General features: G+C 39.6%; 2 protein-coding genes and 1 long non-coding RNA gene across 3 annotated transcripts; 2 read left to right on the top strand and 1 right to left on the bottom strand.

Annotated features, from left to right (window-relative positions):
- Positions 1-1,906: 1,906 nt before the first annotated feature.
- On the top strand, positions 1,907-9,742 carry LOC105936410 (taste receptor type 1 member 2). Its single transcript, XM_012877254.3, has 6 exons — positions 1,907-2,170; positions 3,536-3,833; positions 3,968-4,693; positions 5,609-5,815; positions 6,131-6,251; positions 7,278-9,742. The coding sequence occupies exons 1-6, from the start codon at positions 1,986-1,988 to the stop codon at positions 8,204-8,206; spliced, it is 2,466 nt and encodes an 821-aa protein (XP_012732708.2). The 5' UTR covers positions 1,907-1,985; the 3' UTR covers positions 8,207-9,742.
- Positions 9,743-11,059: 1,317 nt separating this feature from the next.
- Positions 11,060-11,957, bottom strand: LOC118563050. Its single transcript, XR_004930990.1, has 2 exons — positions 11,198-11,957; positions 11,060-11,127 (listed from the first exon to the last, which is right to left on the bottom strand). It is a non-coding gene; the product is annotated as an uncharacterized LOC118563050 (long non-coding RNA).
- A 1,052-nt stretch (positions 11,958-13,009) lies between these two features.
- On the top strand, positions 13,010-21,690 carry LOC118563008 (taste receptor type 1 member 2-like). Its single transcript, XM_036136604.1, has 6 exons — positions 13,010-13,188; positions 13,533-13,830; positions 13,962-14,687; positions 18,215-18,421; positions 19,987-20,107; positions 20,366-21,690. Exons 1-6 carry the CDS (start codon positions 13,010-13,012, stop codon positions 21,292-21,294), a joined length of 2,460 nt encoding a protein of 819 aa, XP_035992497.1. The 3' UTR covers positions 21,295-21,690.
- The last annotated feature ends 402 nt before the right edge of the window (positions 21,691-22,092 follow it).

Below are 22,092 nucleotides of genomic sequence, written 5' to 3'. Positions count from 1 at the left end.
AGTGACCACACCACACAACAGATTTCACTCAAGATCATTCAAATATGAGACAGGAAGTCTTGCAAAACCTCTCAAGATCGAATGTGAGTTCAGAATAAATGCAAAGGGACGAGGAGGAGGAATAATGGTGAAAGTTTGTGGACTAATTTTAACAGAGAAAAGGACAGCGAAAAGAAAAGGCGGTTAAAGGAGTGGAGAATGGGAGGGCTCTGAGTTTGCTGCACTATGAAATAAGAGGCAAGTTGGTGTTTTTCTTTTTTACTTTCGGGGTTTCTCTCAACTCACTTTCTGATTGGCCACACACTACATTCAACAGGCTGCCTTCTCGTTTGTCCTTGTGGGACAACACCCGCTTTGAGCACGCAGCGGTCCCGGCGTTGCACCGAGTGGACCTGATCTCTCTTAACACATCACACACGGCAGGGATATCTCTTAAGAGACACACCGATAGTCGGCGCCTCTCGGAAGGGGAAGATCGGGGCAAAAAAACGGGCTAAAAATCCTGCCGTGTGAACCAGCCTTGAAGTTGGGATATAGCTAAAGATTTGTTTTAATCAAGTCAAAAAGTTTGTAAATTTGTATATATTGTATAGACATTCCACACACAGATATTTCTTAGTCTTTTGTCAAGCCTACAATTATCAGAAAATTAGATCATTATATAAAACCCATGTCATATAAATATGGCCTGCCTGTTAATGAGGAACTGCTGACTAGTCAGATGACAAGCAGCCAATTATTGACATCTTCCACGAGGAGGATAAGTCACACAACCTCACTGCTCTCCCCCCCCCCCCCCCCCAAAAAAAAATAAAATAAAGAAAAAACTTCAGATTGCTGTACCCAAACGTATAAATGGAAAGTTGAAAAAGGTGCACAAGCAACAGGGATAATCTCAGCCTTTAATGACTTACTGCAGCTAGGGTTCATGCTTCAAAAGCCATCACACACAGACGTATCTAAGACATGGGCCACGTCTCCTTGTGTTAAGATGCTTGAGAACCAGAAACAACATAAGAGTTTAACCTGGGCTGAGGAGAATAGGAACTGGACTGTTACTCCATGCTTCTATATATATATATATATATATATATATATATATATATATATCGATATATAGATAGATAATGTTTTTAGATGAAAGTACATTCCGTATTTCACTTGGAAACTCAAAGTGGAAAAGTGCTAATGCACCAAATCCAAGATGTTTGAGGTCCAGTTTGAGGCTTCCACAGTCAGCACTGATTTGGGGAGCCCTGTCATCTCCAGAGCACTTAAGAGCACTTCATGCTTTCTCTGCTCACAAGCTATATTGGGGATGCTGGTTTCGTTTTTCAGCTTGGCACCTCCCTAGAATGCCAAAAAGAACCAATAACAGCATAATAACCATGATAAGACTGTGCAGACTGACCTGACCTATACCCCAGATAGTCTTGTTTATCGCCTAGTGGAGGATGAAATGCTGATCACCCCCAAGCTGTGCTGCATTAATGCAGAAATTCATGCAAAAGGAGCCTAAAGCAAGAGATCATGGCTATCGATATCAGTTACTGCTATGTATTAAACATGTTTGTTTCTCTTATGTAATATTGTAGTATTTGTTTTTAAAAGCCGTAAGGTATAATCATTACAGCTACAAATGCTTGAAATATGGGTTCATTACACATATATTTCAATGTACCTGTCCAGAATCTACCAGGAGAGGCAAGTTTTTATTTTTAAACACAGTATTTGTTTATTAAAAACTGATCTGGCAGATTTTGTCATGATAGTGGCATCCGACCTGCTCTCACACACTGAGCTGTTTCAGGAACCTGGTTATATCAGCAAACAGAGAAGACAGCTTTTGCATACTGATTTGTTATTCCCTCTGCTCTTACAGTTAGGTATTTATAACGACTTGCTCGTCCCACAGTTGTGAAAAATACTCTGGGTAACTGAAGCAAGCTATAAAAGAGTTTTCACCACAGTGGCAGACAACAAACATGGAAATGACACGGGTTCTTGCTCATCTGTATCTGCTGGGATGTCTTGTGCATACCCTGAAAAAAGCTGCCACGGCCTCACAATTTGAGTTGGCCGGGGATTATTTGATCGGTGGACTTTTTGATATCCATCATGAAAATGAAAGGCTCCCTCGAGAGAAACCAGAAAGCATTACCTGCTCAAGGTGAGACTTTTAAAATCTTTGTTGATGCCTCTTTGCTTCAAAAACAATCGTAAGGATCACCTAGGTTGTTCGGCACATTTGGAGCATGCAGTTCACAACAAAATCCTTGAAGGGATATTTTGTCGTGTGGTTCTGCAAAGCCTTTATCGGCAGTCAGTACCATACCTGCAGTAGAAAGTTACCAAAACGACTTCAGAGAATCAGAGGTCGTCAAAGTGGAGTCAAGCACAGAGTTACTCAGAGGGTGACCAGTTCAGGTCCAAAACAGCCGTAATGACTCAAGTGTTTAATATTCCATAGCAGCTGATGGAAATATTATTTCCTAAACATTCCTCATGTCTGCTTTAGGCAAGAATTTACCCCTGTGGTTCCTAACCCGTTGGACCCTTGCTTTAGTGCCAAAGGGTCAGTATAAAGAAACAAAATAACACTAAAATGGTGAATGAAGGGGACTATACCAGTTAACTGGGTGCCAACATATATAGGTGTGTTTAAGTCATTAAAATCAATCAAAACATAACTAGAAGTATATTAACTGTACTGGATTTTTATTTATTTATTTATTTATAAAACAGTGCAGTCCCTGCACGTATATTCACTCTTTAATAAGATTAACAGCCAAATTCCGTATTCTTAAACAACCTCTGTGGTCAAGTTGGAGTAAAAAGCTACACAATAAGTAGGCCTAATGCATTTGGGAGAAAATCAAGTCTTGTTTTACTGATTTGACACAGAGACAGCTTCTCAAAGGCAGTGTGGCACCGCAGTCATAAAACTCATCGCTGAGGGGAATTTGTGATTTTTCAGACTGGTTCAGAGAGTGAAAAGAATGTCCAGACAGATGCTGACTAAACAAGGACCAGTCAGCTAAATCTCACTATAACAGCGAGTCTGTGTAAGAAGCCAAATCCTGAAATCTGAATCCTGTCTATGAGGGGCTGTTATTTTTTTGGGAAAATTTTTTTTATCACCATTAATTAAATTATTAACTTGCAAAACTCAAATCAAAAGCCTTTTTAAAACAAAAAAGTGAGAAAGTACCTGTAGTGTGAATACTACAAGACCTGTTGAAAGAAAGTTTGTACAAAGCTTTATGAAACAGTGCTTTTATGATCCAATTTGACATTTTAAAGTATCTAGTTGCTTTAACAGGGGAGGAATCCACTTTGAAACACGGGTGGCTCTGATTAGCATGACCTTTCTGGTCACATTTGGATTCCTACATTTCTCCAAACCGATAAACAAATTTCTCCACATCAACCTGAGGAGCAAATGCCTCAGACTATCTAACCAGTCAAATCTTTTAAGGGTGCGAAACGCCAACGCCACGCTGACGCAGAATCTTTACTCTTCTTCTATTCACAGTCGACCATTTATCCTGTCAAGTTACCGGAGGTTTCAGCTCATGAGATTCTCAGTCGAGGAGATCAATAACTCCACCAGACTGCTGCCAAATGTCAGTCTCGGTTATAAAATATTAGACCTCTGCTCAGACACGCAGAACTTTCCCGGTGTTTTCAGCCTCATCGCTGGCAACCGTTTCATCCAGCCCTGGAACGACTCGCAGAGGGCCACGTCTAAAATGATCACGGTGGTGGGCTCTTACACAAGCTCAGCGACGCTGAGTGTCGCCCCACTCTTCATGATGGATTTCTTTCCAATGGTAAATATGCCAGCTATCTCAATCTTGTTTTTTGTTTTTTTTAAATAAACTGACAATTTATGTATTCGTTGAATAATAGAAAAGGGCATCCTGATAAAACATGATTTGAAGGTTGTGACGTTTCTCTTTAACAGGTCAGTTACGGAGCTGCCAGCTCGGTCTTTTCCAGTAAAAAAAAGTTTCCGTCTTTCCTACGAACGGTCCATCCGAACAAAGATGTGATAGAGGTGGTTCTAGCCATACTGCAGGAGTTCGACTGGCGCTGGGTGTCATTCCTTCACATCAACGACGATTACGGCAGAGACGGCCGGGACTTGTTTATAAGGGAGATCGAGCACACGGAGATCTGCCTAGGCTACACGAAAGGCCTCGATCAGAACACTAACTACTCTCAGGTTTTCCAAAATATGCAGTCAGTGAGGATACACGTCGCGATCGTTTTTGCACCAGAGTGGACCGCTGAAGCTCTCATCAAGGCCGCCATAAAGCACAAGGTCACCAACAAAGTGTGGATAGCTGGAGATGCTTGGTCCTTACACAAAGAGCTTCCCAAAGAAAATGGAATTGAAAACATTGGAACGGTACTCGGGATAGCTGAGCCCAAGATGGCAATACCGGGTTTCAGTGATTTCATCCATTCTTTTAAAGCCCGGTCTCAACAGGATGAGGGCATGCAAGAAAGGTTTTGCAGTCAGACCTGTAACTGCAGTAGTCCCACAGCTGAAGAGATCATTAACACAGATCCATCTTTCAATTTTCCTGTTTACTCCGCTGTGTATGCTGTTGCTCATGCCTTACACGCTGTCCTCCAATGTGACACTGCCAGTTGTAATAGAAATATTACAGCAGATCCCCACAGGGTGAGTATAAAATAATTACATAATCTTTAGGCTTTTGTTCTCAATTATTTGCACACTGAATACATAGTTAAAAAATTCAAATAACATAATACCCAGCAAAGTTCATTTCAGAATCTGTGATCCACTGCCAATCTGTCCAGGAAACCAAAATGCCGTGTTTCAGATTGCTGCTAGTTTTGCCTTTTGTTAAGTTTTAGGTCATCAAACACATTTTAACATCAGACAAAGATAACTGGAGTAAATACAAAAAGTGGTTTTCAAGTAATGATTCAGTTTATTGAGATAAAAATAAAATCAACGGAGTTGTGTGTGACAATCAAACTGTCACTGGGCTCTAGCAGTGTGGAAAGATTTGCAACAAAATAGGCTTGTTTGTCAGATTATAAGTACTTTTAGAAAATAAACTTGAAGCAGGCACAGAACATGCTTTTCACCAAGCCCACCTTAACATTAACATGTTTTTTATGGGCCTGATGTAATATTCTAACATTGTGAGAAATGAAAAATCGTGTTTTTGTTAGCTTTAAGTGCAAAATTATCATAATTAACAGAAAGGCATGAAAATATCAATATGTGTGTAATTAATCAGTTTGATGTGTTTTACTTAGTGAATTGAGTTACTGAAATACATTAACTTTCAGTCATTTTCAAATTTTATTGACATACTCATATATAGATTCCCAAATCAACCACTGTGAAAACAAATGAAACAATAAAAAAAAACATTCGATCAACAAAAATGGTTCCCATTCACTGAAGAGAGACTGTTTGACAAAGATTATTGTTCAATTCGTTTTGACGGGCCGGCATTATAAACAATTGCTACTTAGAACACCAGTTTATTCATACATTAAAAGCTCATTAAAAGCACGCACAGTGACCCATAAATAATCCATGCTTTGTTTCTAACAACAGATACTAAAAGAGCTGTGGAACTCCAACTTTACGCTTCTGAATCAGAGGGTTCAGTTTGATGAGAATGGTGACCCCTATTTTGGATCATATGCAATAGTTTTCTGGAACGAGACAGGAGACGCAGAGAGGGTCGGCTTTTACAGTTATCACCCGTCCAATCAGTTCGTCATCAACAGGACCAAAATCAAGTGGCATGGAAACGGCTCAGTGAGTATTTTTTTATCTGAAGAAAATGAAACACATTTTACATGTTTGAGTTTCTTTTTCGGTGCAAGCAAATCTTCAAAGGGAAACGTCACATCACTTTCTAGATGTGAAGGGAATACTTTAGCTACAACAGCTGTAATGGTGGCTGGGATTCACGAGCAAATCTATAAACACAGAAGAACCTCTCTGCTAAAGCCTAGCAACATTTTTTTATTTTAAAGTCATACAGTTTTAATTGCTTCAGAGTCTTAAAACTCGTCTCCTTATTGGATTAACTGACATTTTACTTTTGTGCCGTACGTTCGACTTGAACAGGTTCCACGGTCGGTTTGTTCTGAAGAATGTGAGAGTGGATTTGCAAAAAAACTAGTAGGACTTCACAGATGCTGCTTCAACTGTGAAAAATGCCAAGCTGGATCCTACATCAACAACACAGGTAAATCATTTTTAAATGGAGAAGAATTTAAAAAGATTTTAATCATTGATCGTTTATGTAGAATGAAACATGTCTGTCCTTTTTCATAGGTATTTTTCTGGTTTACATATTTGGCAAACGTTTTAAACGAGAATGCTTGATTTAGATCAGCTTCAACAGGAGTGAAGCAAGAAATAATCCAGCTCACCAGCCATGTCATGATAGAAAACGTGTCAGTCTATTTCCTTTGATATCTTATATTCCAACTAATACACCCAATATAGTTTGCAAAGCAACACAGGCAAGCAAAAACCAAAACAAAAAACAACTTAGGAAAGCTGTTGACCTCCTTGTTATTACAAAAAAAAAAAAAATGAAAATGCTCTAAATTTAAAAAGTATCTATTGGCATAAGGAAAACAGGCCCAAGATATAATTGAACTAAGTCACTGTTTACTGCCTCCACAGGGAATACATATCTCAAAACATCACGTTTATAGATTATAAGTAGGTCAAGAATGAGCAGACTTTTAAATTCACTCTGACGTTTCTGAGGTAGTTACAAAAAAAATATGGAAAACCAAATACATTTTTACAATCACCATAAGATTTAACAGAATTGGCAAATAACTGTATTGGGTAACGCAATAAAATGTTCATATTTTCATTGTTATGTTATTTGCACTGATTGAATAAGGGCTTCAGCTCGTATGTGTCCTAGGCTCACATTTCATACACATGCTGAACGGTTACCAAATAAATCTTAACATGTAACTGGTCTTAACTGGGTTCTCAAATCGAATTCTGCGTGGGGCCTCATATAAACCTGTGGCAGTCCTGACTGTAGCTTATCAAAAGTTCTTTTGGCTAAACACGTTTTAGCTTATAACATTTAAACTCTACCTTCTAAATCAGCTATTTGGAAGGTTTTGACTAGATGTATGTCCTTTTTTTAAATAAACGTCATACTATTTGAACAAACAACATATTATGTTTCTTTTAATTTACCCTTTGCTTGCTGACTGTCCATGTACTCTTGTTTCTTCAGCAAATCCTTACATCTGCTCCAATTGTAGCAAGACAGAGTGGTCTGAAGAAGGAAGTATTTCATGCCACCAGCGGGTGGAGGACTACATGCTTTTCTCACATGGCGGAGCTGTGGTGATCATGCTTGGAGCTTTGGCCTTTGTAGGCCTCGCTGCAGCTGTATCAGTTCTCTTCTTCATTAATTACGACACTCCTGTTGTCAAATCTGCTGGAGGACCCATGTGCTTCCTGATTTTAGGCTGCCTCAGTCTGTCTAGTGTCAGTATCTTCTTTAATTTTGGTAAACCCACAACAGCTTTTTGTATCTTACAATTTTTACCTTTTCAGTTTTTCTTCACAGTGTGTCTGGCCTGTTTTGTTGTGCGCTCTTTTCAGATTGTCTGCATTTTCAAAATAGCAAAAAAGTTCCCAAACATCCTCAGCTGGTGGATGAAATATAAGGGGCAATGGCTGGTCATTTGTGTGGCCTTTATCTCCCAGGCGCTCTTACTTATCATTAGCTATTCTGCTGAGCCCCCAAATCCTCACTCTGACGCAGAGCTGCATCCAGACAAAATCATCCATCAGTGTGGACACAATTTTAATACAATATTAGGTCCTCTTCTTTTAAAATCGTTATTGGTCATTCTTTCTTTTGGTTTTTCCTACGTTGGAAAAGACCTGCCGAAAAATTACAACGAGGCTAAAGCAATAACTTTCTGCCTCCTGCTGTTGATAATCATCTGGATCATATCTATCACTACCCACCAGCTTTACTCTGGAAAGTCCGTCCAGGTTATTTATGCAATGGCAGTACTTTGTAGCATCTACTCTTTTCTGTTCTGGTATTTCCTGCCAAAATGTTACATCATTATGTTTCAACCTCAGAAAAACACTCAGCAGTACTTCCAAAGTCTTATTCGGAGTTACACAAAGATAGTAACCCAGTAGCTTCTTGTCTGTCTCTGGGCCTTCTAAAAACGTTCTCCCTCTGGAGAACTGTGGAGCCCTGTCTGATGTGCAGTCAATAGTCATTCCGCATTTTAATCGGCGCCGCAGGCAAAGGACATTCCCCTCTGAGCTTACATTTTGTCTTAGGCTGCCTGAGGTAGGAAGGTAAAGCTTCCTCAGTGAGCTTTGAAAACAAGTAAAAGAGCTTTTAATCTATTCTGAAAAGTTTGGGAAGCCGATGGAGTGCAGCTAAAATGGGGGAAATGTGCCCATATGTACGTGTGCCTGGTAAAGACGTGCTACAACATTTGGTATTCTCTGTAGCTGGAAAATATAGTTTCTCCCAACCAGGTTCTAAAATTATTACAATTTTACCAAGTGAACAAAACTGTACACCACAGATCCCAGCATGCCATTACTTAATAAAACAACATCATATTTTTAGACGGACCTAGTCATGTACTACGACTTCACAAATTTCTACGCCAGTAGCTCCCTCTGGTTTCATGCAAAGGTTTTCCGATTAAATTATTGGCTTTTTATATTTTATTTCTCTGTTTTAAACTTTGTTTTTGCTCCATTTGTTTGTAGGTGAAGCACTTTTATGTATAGTTACCATAACAAGACCACTTGACCAGAAGTACAATATTGTGCATGTGCACAATGAGTAAACAAGGAGAAGCAGTGAAGCAAGCAACACCCAGTGGAGTTGTGAAAAGAAAGAGAAAAAGAAAGTAACCCTAATCCTGTAGATCTACGTGGTCGGAGACCAAGCTGGACGGTCTGCTGACCAAGCTGGACGGTCTGCTGGCTCCTACAGCAACTGCGTCAGTAGTCACCCTCTTCTGATAGTTCCACGTTATTGCCAGCAGATTCACAACAATGCTTATGTCTCCCGATCGCACCAATGCAAAATTCTTTTCAGGCTCAAAAAGGACTAAGTAAACACTATCAAGATGAATGCACAAGATAAATGTGCATTTTTTTAAAAATTATTATTATTATAGTCATAAAATGCGACTAGGCCCCTTTAAATTATTTATATCATACTCTCATTACTTTTAGACTGATTTTAAGCATTTAAGTCAAACGCTGTATACAAATTGTGCTACATTAACAAGTTTGCTCCTTCTAACTGATCATAATACAGTACACAGAGGTTTGGGATTGCTCCTTATGCTAAAATGTTGTCCTCCCACAATAATCACTGTTTCTTTTTTCATTGATCTTAATGGATAACTCTCCGTTCTATTTAAAACTTACCATATGTTTATAGATTGTTTATTCTGTTTTAGGTATTTAAATATTCAGTAATGCAGAAGTAGCTTTGTATGGCTGCAGAGGTGCATGTGGCTGCGACAGAGGTGCATGTTCTGTTGCCTCCTGGGAGTTAATTCATGAGATGTAACAGTGAGATAAATATAAATGCAAAGTTTCAGGTAAAGTTAGGTACATGTGTTTTAAAAGAACTTTTGAAACACAATATTAATTCTAATTAATTAATTCTGCATGATATTCAGTGAACAATTATATGCATTGAGAGCTTACATCAATTTCTAGTTTTACACATGTACCACATTTCTCTAACAGTAAAAGATTTTGAAACACATTCTATTTGTAATGGTTTTTGTTTCCTTGTCTTGGTTGGTTGTCACCTATCAAAGTGTTGCTACATAAAATTCTGTCAATGATGTGACTAAATGGCTTCATGGCTTTCCTGTGGCTATAGGAAATGAGTCTCATATTTAGCTGACCATTAAAAACAGCACTTTAAGCTACGTTTGTTTATGTATTTATATATAAAAAAGGCCTTTTCTCATCAGTCTCAAATTGATCAGTCTGAAGGGCTAACACTTCTTCTTTTACCTAATCAATGAATCACAATTTTGATATATAGGAACTTGCCACTTATTCCAATGAACCTATCAGCATTCAGACTAGCACATCCCAGTGATCTCTTAAAAGGAGTTAGCAAATTATGATGGACACAACACTAAGTTGAGTAGATGGTAAGGTTGTCAAATTAATTGATATTTAGATATAAGGGTATCAAAAACACAATATCATTAGATCAGGGGTCACCAACATTTTTGAGACGGAGAGTTACTTTATTGACATTGTGTCAAACGAAGGGCTACCAGTACTGACCTTTGAACCAGAAGAGTCAGAGTTCACCTTAACTTTATGTAATATAAACATATTTTCATGCTTTGTCATATGTAATGCTGTTTTTAAATCTATATAAATGAAAGTGTGATCAAACAGGAAGAGTAACTGAATAAAGTAAAGTTTTAGATGCATCTCACTGGTGGGTTGTGCTGTTTTTAGAACAGGCTCATGGGCGCCACATGTGGTCACCATGTCGGTGGCCCCTGCTTTAGATACTAATTTGCATTAAAACTGATACAAACTAGGCTTTTTCATCTCATCAAGCCGGCACACAAACTCACACAGTAAATGCAGCAGACAGTCAGTCACTCAGCCTGTAGGTTCGATGTAATGCAGAGAAGTGTGCATCAGCAGTCAGCTCCACTGGACACTTAATGGTAAAGCAGCAAAATCCCCCTTGCACACGTAAATAGCAGTCACACACATACACATATATACACACATATATATATATATATATATATATACATACATACATACATACACACACACACAGTACAGACCAAAAGTTTGGACACACCTCATTCAAAGAGTTTTCTTTATTTTCATGATTATGAAAATTGTAGATTCACACTGAAGGCATCAGCACTATGAATTAACACATGTTCATTGTTTATCCTGCACTTGCTGCTATTGCTGTAAGGAACGGAGACTGGACCCAGTAAACAACCAAGACAAGGTCAGTGACGCTTTCAAGTGTTTATTTAATGGCGGTCGCACGGCAACCCGAGCGGCTCACGTCTGCAGGAACCCTGGAGGCAGAGCAGCTGGTTAATGACCAGGAAATGCTGGCGTTTGATGGACAGAGGAGTAGGCACTAACCTGGAGAGTCGGGTAATCCGAGCGCCGGCTAGTAACGAGGAAGCGGGGCAGAGAAACGGGGGTCCGGGGAAGGAGCCGAGGGGTTAGAAGTCCAGAGAGGGTCCAGGGACGGATCCAGAGCGGGTCGGGGTCCAGTCCAGGTCCTTAATCCGGCTGAGTTCAGAGGTTCACAGGGGTTAGTCAGATGCGGTTACTCACAAACAGATCGGGGTCGGGCAACAGGCAGGCAGTCCAGTTCCGGTGGAATCCGAAATCCTGAGAAGGTCCGAGGGATAGTCCAGAGCGGGTCGGGGTCCAGTCCAGGTCCTTAGTCCGGCTGAGTTCAGAGGCACACAGGGGTTAGACAGATGCGGTTACTCACAAACAGATCGGGGTCGGGCAACAGGCAGGCAGTCCAGATTCAGAGGTCCAGGATGAGTCCAGTCCGATGCAGAGGACCACGGGCTGATCGGTGGGAGTCCAGACCGGCAACAGAGCTTGAAAGGGGTTAGGCAGACTCAGAGACAAAAAACAGATCAGGTTGGGCAACAAACAGGCAGGCAGGCAGGCAGGCAGATAATAGAGAATGCTGGATAGTCTCACCGAGGTGGCACAAGACGTTCTGGCACTTTTGCTTGGACAGAAGGCTGATTAAATGGAGCTGGAGACAGGTGGATCAGATGAAGGCTGATTGAGGACTTGGCAGAATTTGGGCAGGTGTGTAGGGTGGATGATCAGCCCAGCAAAAGTACTGAGATCATTACAATTGCACTTCTGGTTAGACCTAAACTGCATTTCGTTGCCTTGCACCTGTACCTGTGTAATGACAATAAAGTTGAATCTATCTAATCTAATCTAATCTAATCTAATCTAATCTAATGTGGAATTATAACAAACAAGTGTGAAACAACTGAAAATATGTCTTATATTCTAGGTTCTTCTTTTGCGTTGATTAGTGCTTCGCACACTCTTGGCATTCTCTTCATGAGCTTCAAGAGGTAGTCACCTGAAATGGTCTTCACTTCACAGGTGTCCCCTGTCAGATTTAACAAGTAGGATTTCTTGCCGTAAAAATGGGGTTGGGACCATCAGTTGTGTTGTGCAGAAGTCAGGTGGATACACAGCTGATAGTCCTGCTGAATAGACTGTTAGAATTTGTGTTATGGCAAGAAAAAAGCAGCTAAGTAAAGAAAAACGAGTGGCCATCATTACTTTAAGAAACGACAATGCCCATGCATTTTTATTTCATATTTACTGGCACGTCTCATTAACACACAGGGTGTTATGTTCCAAGAGGAACATGTAGCTTTTTATTAGGGCCTGGCTGGACACAATGGGTATTCAGTTTGAGCATTGAGAAGCTCTCTTCCCTAGAACTGGTTTTGGGTAAACGAGTATCCCAGGTTGAGGTTGCCTAGGTATTTTGAAGAGTTGATTATTCTAACAGATTATGATATAGGCTTATTTTGTGCAGCTACACTTTTGTCAAAATACAAAGAATAAATTCATTTCCCAACCATGTAAGCATTAGAACAAAATCGCTCCCGCATTTTATACTGTTTATTTGAGAAGACTCAGTCATGATGGCATCACACCTGCTCACAAACAATGGGTTGTTTATTGGGCAAGTACTTGGACGCAGCAGAAATTTTGCATGCTTATTTGAAAGTTATCAAAATGTGACAGCTATGTACGTACTTATGAGAGCTTGCTTATCTCCAGTTTATGTAAAATATTGTGGGAGTTCACCACTTGACGGGTCAAGTAAAACCTTTTAGCGCAAAATACAGCGCAAAATAGTTTACCATGCACTGGCAAACAAAAACTGTGACTATGAACGGGATTCTAGCTCAAGTGTGTTTGCTGGGATATCTGCTGCAGGCCCTGACTGAACCCGCCCCAGCATCAGAGTTTGTTTTGGACGGAGATTTTTTTCTTGGTGGACTTTTTGACATTCATCAAGTCAGTGGCGGTCTTTCTCAGGACAGACCAGAGGCTTTCGCTTGCTCAAGGTGGGTTATTTGGCATTAATTTATATCTGTTCAAGACCAAACAAATGAAAAATAACGTGTGTTATTTGATCAACTTAGTAGCTTTAGCGTTACAGAAGCAGCAGGAAACCATTCGAATTTAGTTCAACACAATTGTTGCATTTTCTTTAAACTATTCTTAAAAAATCCCATAACTATAAGAGCACTGATGGGATTTCATTTCCAACCTTACAGTTTGTGGAACCAAATGTTTGACCAAGCAATCTTTTCAGGTGCATTTATAGTGTTTACATACTGGGTGCAGACACTATTGGAACCTGATTTTGAATAACCTACTGAAATCTTGTCCTTTTTTCTGTCCACAGTCAGCCTTTTATTCTATCAAGTTATCGGAGATTTCAGATGATGAGGTTCTCTATAGAGGAAATCAATAACTCTACTAACTTGCTGCCAAATGTAACTCTAGGCTATAAAATATTTGACCACTGCTCAGACAGACACAATTTTCCAGATGTTTTCAATCTCATCTCTGTGAATGGTTTCATCAAACCCTGGAATGAATCCCCCAAGAATACCTCAAGAATGATCGCAGTGGTTGGCACTTATACAAGCACGGCGACGCTGAGTTTTGCCCCGCTCTTGATGAAGGATCTCATTCCCCTGGTAAATATTTCAACTGAACTCAATGGAATTGTCTTACAATTATTTAATACATTTGATGTATTAAAAAAAGTTGTAAGCATTTTTAAGTAAGTAAAGTTAGAGAAAAATCAATATAAATTTTTCATTAACAGGTCAGCTATGGTGCTTCTAGTTCTGTCTTTTCAAGGAAGTGTCAATTTCCATCTTTTTTAAGAACAATACATCCAAACAAAGATGTTATAAAGGTTATTCTGATGATTCTGAAAGAATTTGACTGCCGCTGGGTCTCCTTCCTACACATTGACGACGAATACGGCAGAGATGGCCTGGACTTATTTATCAAGAGCATTTCTGATACTGAAATCTGTCTGGCATACAGAAACAGCCTTGATACTTACACGGATTACACAAAAATTTTCCAACTAATGAACTCTCTTAGGGTAAATGTCACAATTGTTTTTGCACCAGAATGGACTGCTGAAGCTCTCATTAAGGCCGCCATAAAGCACAACATCATCAACAAAGTGTGGATAGCTGTGGATGCCTGGTCCTTACACAAAATGCTTCCCAAAGAAAATGGAATAAGAAAAATCGGAACCGTAGTTGGAATTGCTGAGCCAGTAATCCCAATTCCAGATTTCAATGATTTCATCTATTCTTTGGAAGCCCGGTATCAGCAGGAAGATGCAAACAAAGGAAAGGTCTGTAATCAGATCTGCAACTGCACCAATGTGACAGCCCAAGATATCATCAATGCAGATCCATCTTTCTCCTTTTCTGTTTACGCTGCTGTGTATGCCATCGGCCATGCGTTACATGCTGTGTTGCAATGTGGAGTGGACAGCTGTAACATCAGCGTACCGGTACACCCGCACATGGTGAGTTTACGATCCCTTACAAACCTCATTTAATTTATGCATGCTTCCAGTCTCTGACATATTTTTTAAATATAGAAAATATGAACTATATTACAAGTGTTGTTTTTACATAATTTATTTTAACATTTAATTATGCTCAGAATTAATTAGATTTTGCAGCACAAATGATAGATTTCACTGAGTTCAGTTTTAGCAAAGCTGCTAAAGTTGGTGATGCTCCTAATCTCCTTAGAAACTGATTCATTATATTTATTAGATGCTTTGAAGATGTCTCTAAAAGTAAAAGTGAATCTGTTTGGATTCATCAAGATCTTTCTAAGACATAATTAACTGTGTATGGCTACTGACTCACCAATGGTGGAAACACAGATGTTTGTGTGTGTGCGAACAGATATTTTAGCCAGCCCATGCTATCTGAAACGCAGCAGAAGCGAGAGAGGGTCTGTTAATTGTTTTTCCGCAATAACCTGGAAAAAGGGTGATGTTGGGGGGGGAAAAAAGCCCAAATGAGTGACTTCACATTAAGAAACAAGCCCAAGGATGTGTAATACGCTTCTCACGAAATTTACAAGCGGCTTTAGAATCAAACAAGCTCAAAATCGCTTATAACAAACGGACTTGGCATCTCTGCTCATATGCCTTTTACATTGTTTAATGTCTCTAGAGAGATGCTTGTCTCATTTCCGATCAGAAACAAACTTCTTGGTTGAATGAAAATATTTTTAATGTAAATATGCCAGGCGTAGGAATACGTTTTGACTTAAGAGTATATCTCATTAATTGCAAATAAAATTTGTGTCTTCTTCTGGCAACAGTGCACTTTGGAACTGTATAATCAAAGGTGACCCACTGTACTGACAACAGAAAGTTTGAAATAGATGTTAAGCTTTTACAGAAATTTATTTTTATCAAAATGGACCATGGTCTCATATTCACTGTTTAGTTTAGTCAGATATTTACAGGCAAGTTGTAATTTGTGAAAATACGTTTGTCTCTGGATTCAACAAACTGAGCAGACCACTTTAACTTTGATTTCCATAAATAAATGTTTACCATAGGTGTACAGAGTCTTATTAATTTTTCAGATTTTTTAATCAATCTTTCTTTTGTTAGTATGAGCAAAATTCCTTTACCAGTGCAGACACTGCCTTATAGTTTTCAAAAACAAACCAAAGCTGTTGACTCCTTGACGCAAACAATGAGAACTCAATCTCTGTTACTAGCCACTCATGTGTTTTTGCTGTGTTTCACACAGATGCATACACAACCTCTTTATATTCTTCTTAACAGAGTGAGACAGACAACAGCAACAAGAGGAAGGGAGCAGCAGTGTATGTGCGTGTTGCTTATTTGATATGCAAATATTGCATGATATCACCTGGGATTCATATGATCCCTTCACATGAGTGCCCAGTACACAGGGGTTGAAGGGGGACTGTAGGATACCCTTCATTCGAAGTGTGTTGCTGATAACTCAAAAAGGCAAAAAAGATAGATTCATCGCACAGTAGTGTCTGGATGCACTTTTCTAATGATAGAAATGGTGAAGCAAAGTACTGTATTTGCCAGGAAAGTGCAGAACTAATAAAAAAACAGAATGGCATATAAATTGTTTGGATCAGAATCAGAAGAAAGAAAGCAAATTGAATGTATAGCCTCCTTTTACATCAATAATATTCATAACTTACATTCATAGTTATCCAAACACACTGGCACACTGTTAATGGTCTCGATGACTCTGGACTGGCAATCCACCAACCCACTGCTGTTACACACACATTAACTATGTTAACTATTTACAGGAAATACAAGAATGCAGTGCCGAACTAACACAAAAGACTCAACTATTGTACCCTGAGGGTAGAACTAGACTGGGTATGAATGAAATAACCATTAATTACACCCAAATCAAGTTCAGTACAAGAGTTGTCTCCAACTAGAACTGATTTTGGCAAAATGTTCCAAATAAAATACAAAAGTTTAGAAGAAATTGTACTCCAAGTTCCTCCTCCTGCTGTCTCAATGTTCTACCCACAGCTTTTTTTTAAATAAAGTTTAACTCGAATAATAAATGCTTACCTTTTGTCAGGTGTATTCCACAAAGCCCTAAAAACAGCAATTATCAAACCACAATTTGGACAAACTACTACTTCATAACTACAGACCCATCTCAAACCTCCCTTTTGTTAGGAAGATTAATGAAAAAGCTGTATTTCAACAAATAAATACCTTCTTGACAATGAAAAATTGCTCACCACAGTACAGAGACCGCTCTTGTCAATGTATTTAATGACATCCATATAGATGCAGACTGTGGAAGAACCACAGTGCTCGTATTATTGGACCTGAGTGCAGCATTTGACACAGCTGATCATTTCATTCTGTTAGAGCAGCTGGAAAACTGGGTCAGCCTTTGAGGTACAGCACTGGTTTAAATCCTACTTATGCAGGATTTAAACCAGTGTCAGTAGGTAACATCACAGATGATAAAATCACATGTGGGGATCCCCAAGAGTCCATCCTAGGTCCCCTCCCATTCAATATCTACATGCTTCCTCCAAAGGTTAGCACATAGCTTCAGCTGCTTCAGCTGCTTCAGCTAGTAACCACTGATCAGGCCCGCAATCTAGGTGTAGTGATGGACTCAGACCTGAACCTCCAAAAGCATCTAAAGACATTTACAAAGTCAGCCTTCTATCACCTGAAAAAAATGTATAGAAGTAAAGGACTAATGTCTCAGCAGGATCTGGAAAAACTAATCCATGCATTCATCATTAGTCGAATTGATTACTTCAACGGTGTTTTCACAGGTCTGCCTAAAAAGTGAATCAGACAGCTGCAGCTGATCCAGAACGCTGCTGTCCGCGTCCTCACTAAAACTAAGAAAGTAGAGAACATCACCCCAGTTCTAAAGTCCTTACACTGGCTCCCTGTATGTCAGAGAATAGACTTTAAAATCCTTCTGTTAATTTATAAATCCCTGAACAGTTTAGCACCTAAATACATCACAGACTTGTTATCAGTGTATCAACCCTCCAGACCACTAAAGTCTTCTGGCTCCAGCCTGCCCTGCAGAACCAGAACCAGAACCAATCAAGGAGAAGCAACATTTAGTTCTTATGTTCCACTTATCTGGAACAAACTTCCAGAAGACTATAAAAGTGATGAAGCCATGAGTTTGATTAAATCAAGGCTAAAACCCTATTTATTTAGAGTTGCCTTTGAATGTTAATGTTCAACTCAAACTGTTGCAGTAAACTGAAACTTTGTTAGATCAAGTTTGTAGACCAACTTAACCTGCTGCTACTATTCCAATGCAATGTGCTTTCCTCTGTATGTTTTCTTTTCTCATATTCTATTCATGTACAGCACTCTGAATTGTCTTGTTACTGAAATGGTCTGTACAAAAAACATGCCTTGCCTAATTTAAATTTATCATATTTAGTCTACACATCTAATTTGCACTGAGAGCACATATATAACTGTGTAAGTTTACAAAATAATCAGGTTTTGTTTTCCAACAACAGATTTTAACAGAGCTGAGGAGATCAAATTTTTCACTTCTAAACCAGAGGGTTCAGTTTGATGAAAATGGGGACCCCAAGTATGGATCATATTCAATAGTTTTCTGGAACGAAAGTGGTGAGGCAGAGGAGGTTGGCTTTTACAGTTTCCCTCCATCATTCCAGTTCTTCATCAACAAGAGCAAAATCAAGTGGCATGAAAATGGGGAGGTAATTTTCACGTACTTATGTTATGAAAAATATTCAATGTAAATGTTGTTTCCCTGTTTCTGCTTTGAATGATGCACAAAAATGAAATCTGAAAAAATAAAATTCAATATAAGGAGCACATGCTTAAGAAAGAAGCAAACCACTGTCAGCTCGTGATGGTCTAAATTAAAATCCTTGAAGCCCCCTAAGGCTAAAGATGTGTTAATAAGGTTAATATAATCATAAAAATCCTCTTTTCTTGCAGCAGCATAATCACACTCTGAAATTTAGAGAGCAATCCAACCTTTGCACCGTACACATATATTCTAGTAGTAGGTACAGGTTTTTTTTTTAAATTTACTTTTTTAACTGAGGCCTAGGGAGAAGTTCGACTGAAGAAACTGAATCACTCCAATCAGAGGCTCCTCCCGTCTCTGACGCAAGCCAGTCGGCTTTGAACCACACCTCCACAAAGCCCAATCACCATCCAGAGTTCATCTTAAAAAAGTTTTAAGTCCACAACTCAGCCTGCTACCCAGCCAAAGCACAAGCAGTGGTTGCCGCAATGTCCGATTTGGACTCAGATGACCCTGATTCAACCCACCTCCACCCCCTTCTCCAAGCTCCATCTGGCTTGTCCATGGTGCTTCTTCAACCTCGTCCCTATCAGAGTGTAATTCCTCCCAGACTCCTATTGCATTCCCTGTCACATCTTAATCGGTCCGGCAGAAGACCGCCATGTTGAGCCTGGCTCTGCCAGAGGTTTCTTCCCAAAGGGGAGTTTTTCCTCTCCACTGTCGCTTCATGCTTGCTCATCATGGAAACGTTTATGCAAACATGTGTTTTATCCAAGCTGGACATCCATCTTTCTGGGTCCCATGCTCTCCCCGAACGAAGCACTGGTATCAGCTCACGCAGTCTACTGGATCTCACCATTACAGCTTAACCAGGTCGTCTCGCCAACCAGCAGTCTATGGACTGAACCAACTTTGTCTATCTCCACTCCACCACCAGTTTCAGGCCTGCGGGGAAACATCCCTGTTCTCATACACCTGCTTATGAATATTAAAGTAAAATTGAGCGCTAATGTTTCCTGCCAAGGTCTGAGCGCCAAAGTCTTAAAATATTTGTATCAATAAAAAATATTCTAATTGCCTTTTTTCTCCATAGCAAACTCTAATGTGTTTCCTACTTGCAGGCTTGCTGAAATAGCCTTGACATGATTTAGCCTAGAAAAAGTCTAAATTAGATTGTTTATTGTATAAGAGTTGTTAGGGATGCCAATAAGTGAAGCACCAGTGATTTTCTTAAAAAACAAGTTTACTCAAATTGAAGACTAGAGTTTTTTTGTTTCTTGTTTTCTGTGTGATAGTAGACAACAACATATTAAATTACCATCAGGCTTTTTCAACATATTTACCAGGGGTGCATGTAACTGTGGATGAAGCCATTGATATAATCTGCAGTGATATTTTTTTAAACACATTTTTAAGTTCATTATCTTGCATGTGTGTAATTTCTCACATCTCAGCTATGGAAATTTAACTAGCTTTTGCTTTTCTGCTTTATACCCCCGACTTCCACAGGTGCCCGTGTCATTTTGTTCCCCTGAGTGTTCAGAAGGGTTTGCAAAAAAGCAAGAAGGAACTCACAAGTGCTGCTTCAATTGTACTATTTGTCAAACAGGAACTTATATTAATAGTACAGGTAAATAATTTTAAAATACATAAATGTGGAGATGCTTGCATTGGTCTGATCCACCCAGTTCTCTTTTGCATAAATAAATTTTTTTTTACATGCCTGTGCCTGTTTAACACAGAAGATGCTATATCTGGAGTAAAATATGGTGATATTTTATGTGTTTCAAAGACCAACATTTTAAGTAATTTTATTAGAACATTCAAGGCTACACAGTTGCTCTGTTTTCATTTTATCTTAGCTTTGTCCATATGTTCTGTACAACAGCGAATCCTTACGACTGCATCGACTGTAAGGAGACAGAGTGGTCTGAAGCAGGAAGTACTTCATGCAATCTGCGGCGGGAGGAGTACACAACTTTCTCACACGGTGGAGCTGTGGTGATCATCGTCGGAACTTGGATCTTTGTGTGCCTCACCGTAGCTGTATCTGTTCTCTTCATACGCAATTACAAGTCACCTGTTGCAAAATCTGCTGGAGGGCCGATGTGCTTCCTAATTTTAGCATGCCTAAGTCTGTCGAGTATAAGTGTGTTCTTTAACTTTGGTAAGCCCACACCTGCTTCTTGTGTCTTGAGGTATTTCCCATTTTTGCTTTTCTTTACTATTTGCATTGCATGCTTTTTAGTACGCTCATTTCAAATTGTTTATGTTTTTAAAATGGCTTCCAAGTACCCCATCCTTCTCAACTGGTGGATGAAATACCACGGGCAATGGTTGGTCATCATAGTAATATTTGTCATTCAAGCAAGCTTACTCGTCCATGGATATTCCTCTGCACCCCCAAAGCCTGGCAATATTACATTTCCAGACTCAAAAACAGTCACACTTATTTGTGATCAAAATGTTCAAGCTATGTCTGGGTTTCTGATCCTATTTTCAGTCTTGTGTTTTCTTTGCTTTATTTTCTCCTACATGGGAAAAGATCTGCCAAAGAATTACAATGAGGCCAAATCGATAACATTCTGCCTCCTGCAGCTGGTCATTATCTGGATCATATACGCCACTACACACTTGCTTTACCATGCATATTACACCTCAGCTCTCAGTGCTCTAGCTGTACTTTGCAGTCTCTACTCGTTTCTTTTCTGGTACTTTCTGCCAAAATGTTACATTATTCTTTTGCAACCAGAGAGAAACACTCAGCAGTACTTCCTGAGTCTTATTCAGAATTACACAGAGACGTCTAGCTTTTAGCTCTCAGATTATGTATGCTTTGAGCTGGTTCAGGCCCCCAGCACTTTGAATTGTCTGAAAAAGTGCTATATACTGTTATGCCATAACATACCGTGATAATTGGATCCTGAACAGTAAGGAAGAGGTGACAAAAAGAATTCTGTCCTGCTGCAAACAAGAGAGGGAGTCACCTGGGACTGCCCTTCTTGGCAGGTGGTCAGCTGTGACCACCTCCTTACAGATAAAAGCCACAGGCCCTCTGCTTCAGTCTCTTCTCCTGACTCCAAGCTTACATCGTGACTGCAACCAGGGTCAGAGTCTGCCTGGAGGACCAGGCCTCCAACCCAGACCACGCCATTAGCCACATGCTGCTGCAAGGCTAACGCTAGCCTGCCAAGAGCCAAGCGCTAGCCCGCTAACGCTAGCCTGCCAAGAGCCAAGCGCTAGCCCGCTAACGCTAGCCAACCACTTCCTCCTTCATCGCTTCTTCCTGGAACGACCAACAACATATGTACATTTTCCTAATGTACATATTTTTCTATTGTACAAATAACTGTTGCCTACTATGATACACTAGCTTTTCACCAGAAGTTGCCATGTTACCAGGTGTTTTATTCAGGTTCCACTCTGTCTCAGTATGTAAATAACTTGGAACATTCAGCATTCTCACAAAATCAAAATCTCACAAAAGCAACTGAGGCCATCAGTCTACAGTCATCATTTCAATGGGTACACTGGTCTTACACAACTTTTGGAGGACCTCTTGCAGATACATTGCATGGTTAACTCAAATAATGTTTTGATTTGAATTCAGGATAT

This window comes from Fundulus heteroclitus, chromosome 1 (genome assembly GCF_011125445.2).
Source record: "Fundulus heteroclitus isolate FHET01 chromosome 1, MU-UCD_Fhet_4.1, whole genome shotgun sequence".
NCBI classification, from domain to species: domain Eukaryota; kingdom Metazoa; phylum Chordata; class Actinopteri; order Cyprinodontiformes; family Fundulidae; genus Fundulus; species Fundulus heteroclitus.
The sequence above is the reverse complement of the archived record's forward strand: the minus strand, read 5'-3'. Positions and strand labels throughout refer to the sequence as shown.

What these genes read in the sequence shown, in the direction of transcription:
- LOC105936410 (XM_012877254.3), top strand. Translation starts at nt 1,986, where the DNA reads ATGGAAATGACACGGGTTCTTGCTCATCTGTATCTGCTGGGATGTCTT. An exon ending in TTACAGCAGATCCCCACAGG is followed by an intron (nt 4,694 to 5,608) that starts GTGAGTATAAAA and finishes TTCTAACAACAG; the next exon opens with ATACTAAAAGAGCTGTGGAA. An exon ending in ATCCTACATCAACAACACAG is followed by an intron (nt 6,252 to 7,277) that starts GTAAATCATTTT and finishes TTGTTTCTTCAG; the next exon opens with CAAATCCTTACATCTGCTCC.
- LOC118563008 (XM_036136604.1), top strand. Translation starts at nt 13,010, where the DNA reads ATGAACGGGATTCTAGCTCAAGTGTGTTTGCTGGGATATCTGCTGCAG. An exon ending in GAGGCTTTCGCTTGCTCAAG is followed by an intron (nt 13,189 to 13,532) that starts GTGGGTTATTTG and finishes TTCTGTCCACAG; the next exon opens with TCAGCCTTTTATTCTATCAA. An exon ending in TACCGGTACACCCGCACATG is followed by an intron (nt 14,688 to 18,214) that starts GTGAGTTTACGA and finishes TTCCAACAACAG; the next exon opens with ATTTTAACAGAGCTGAGGAG.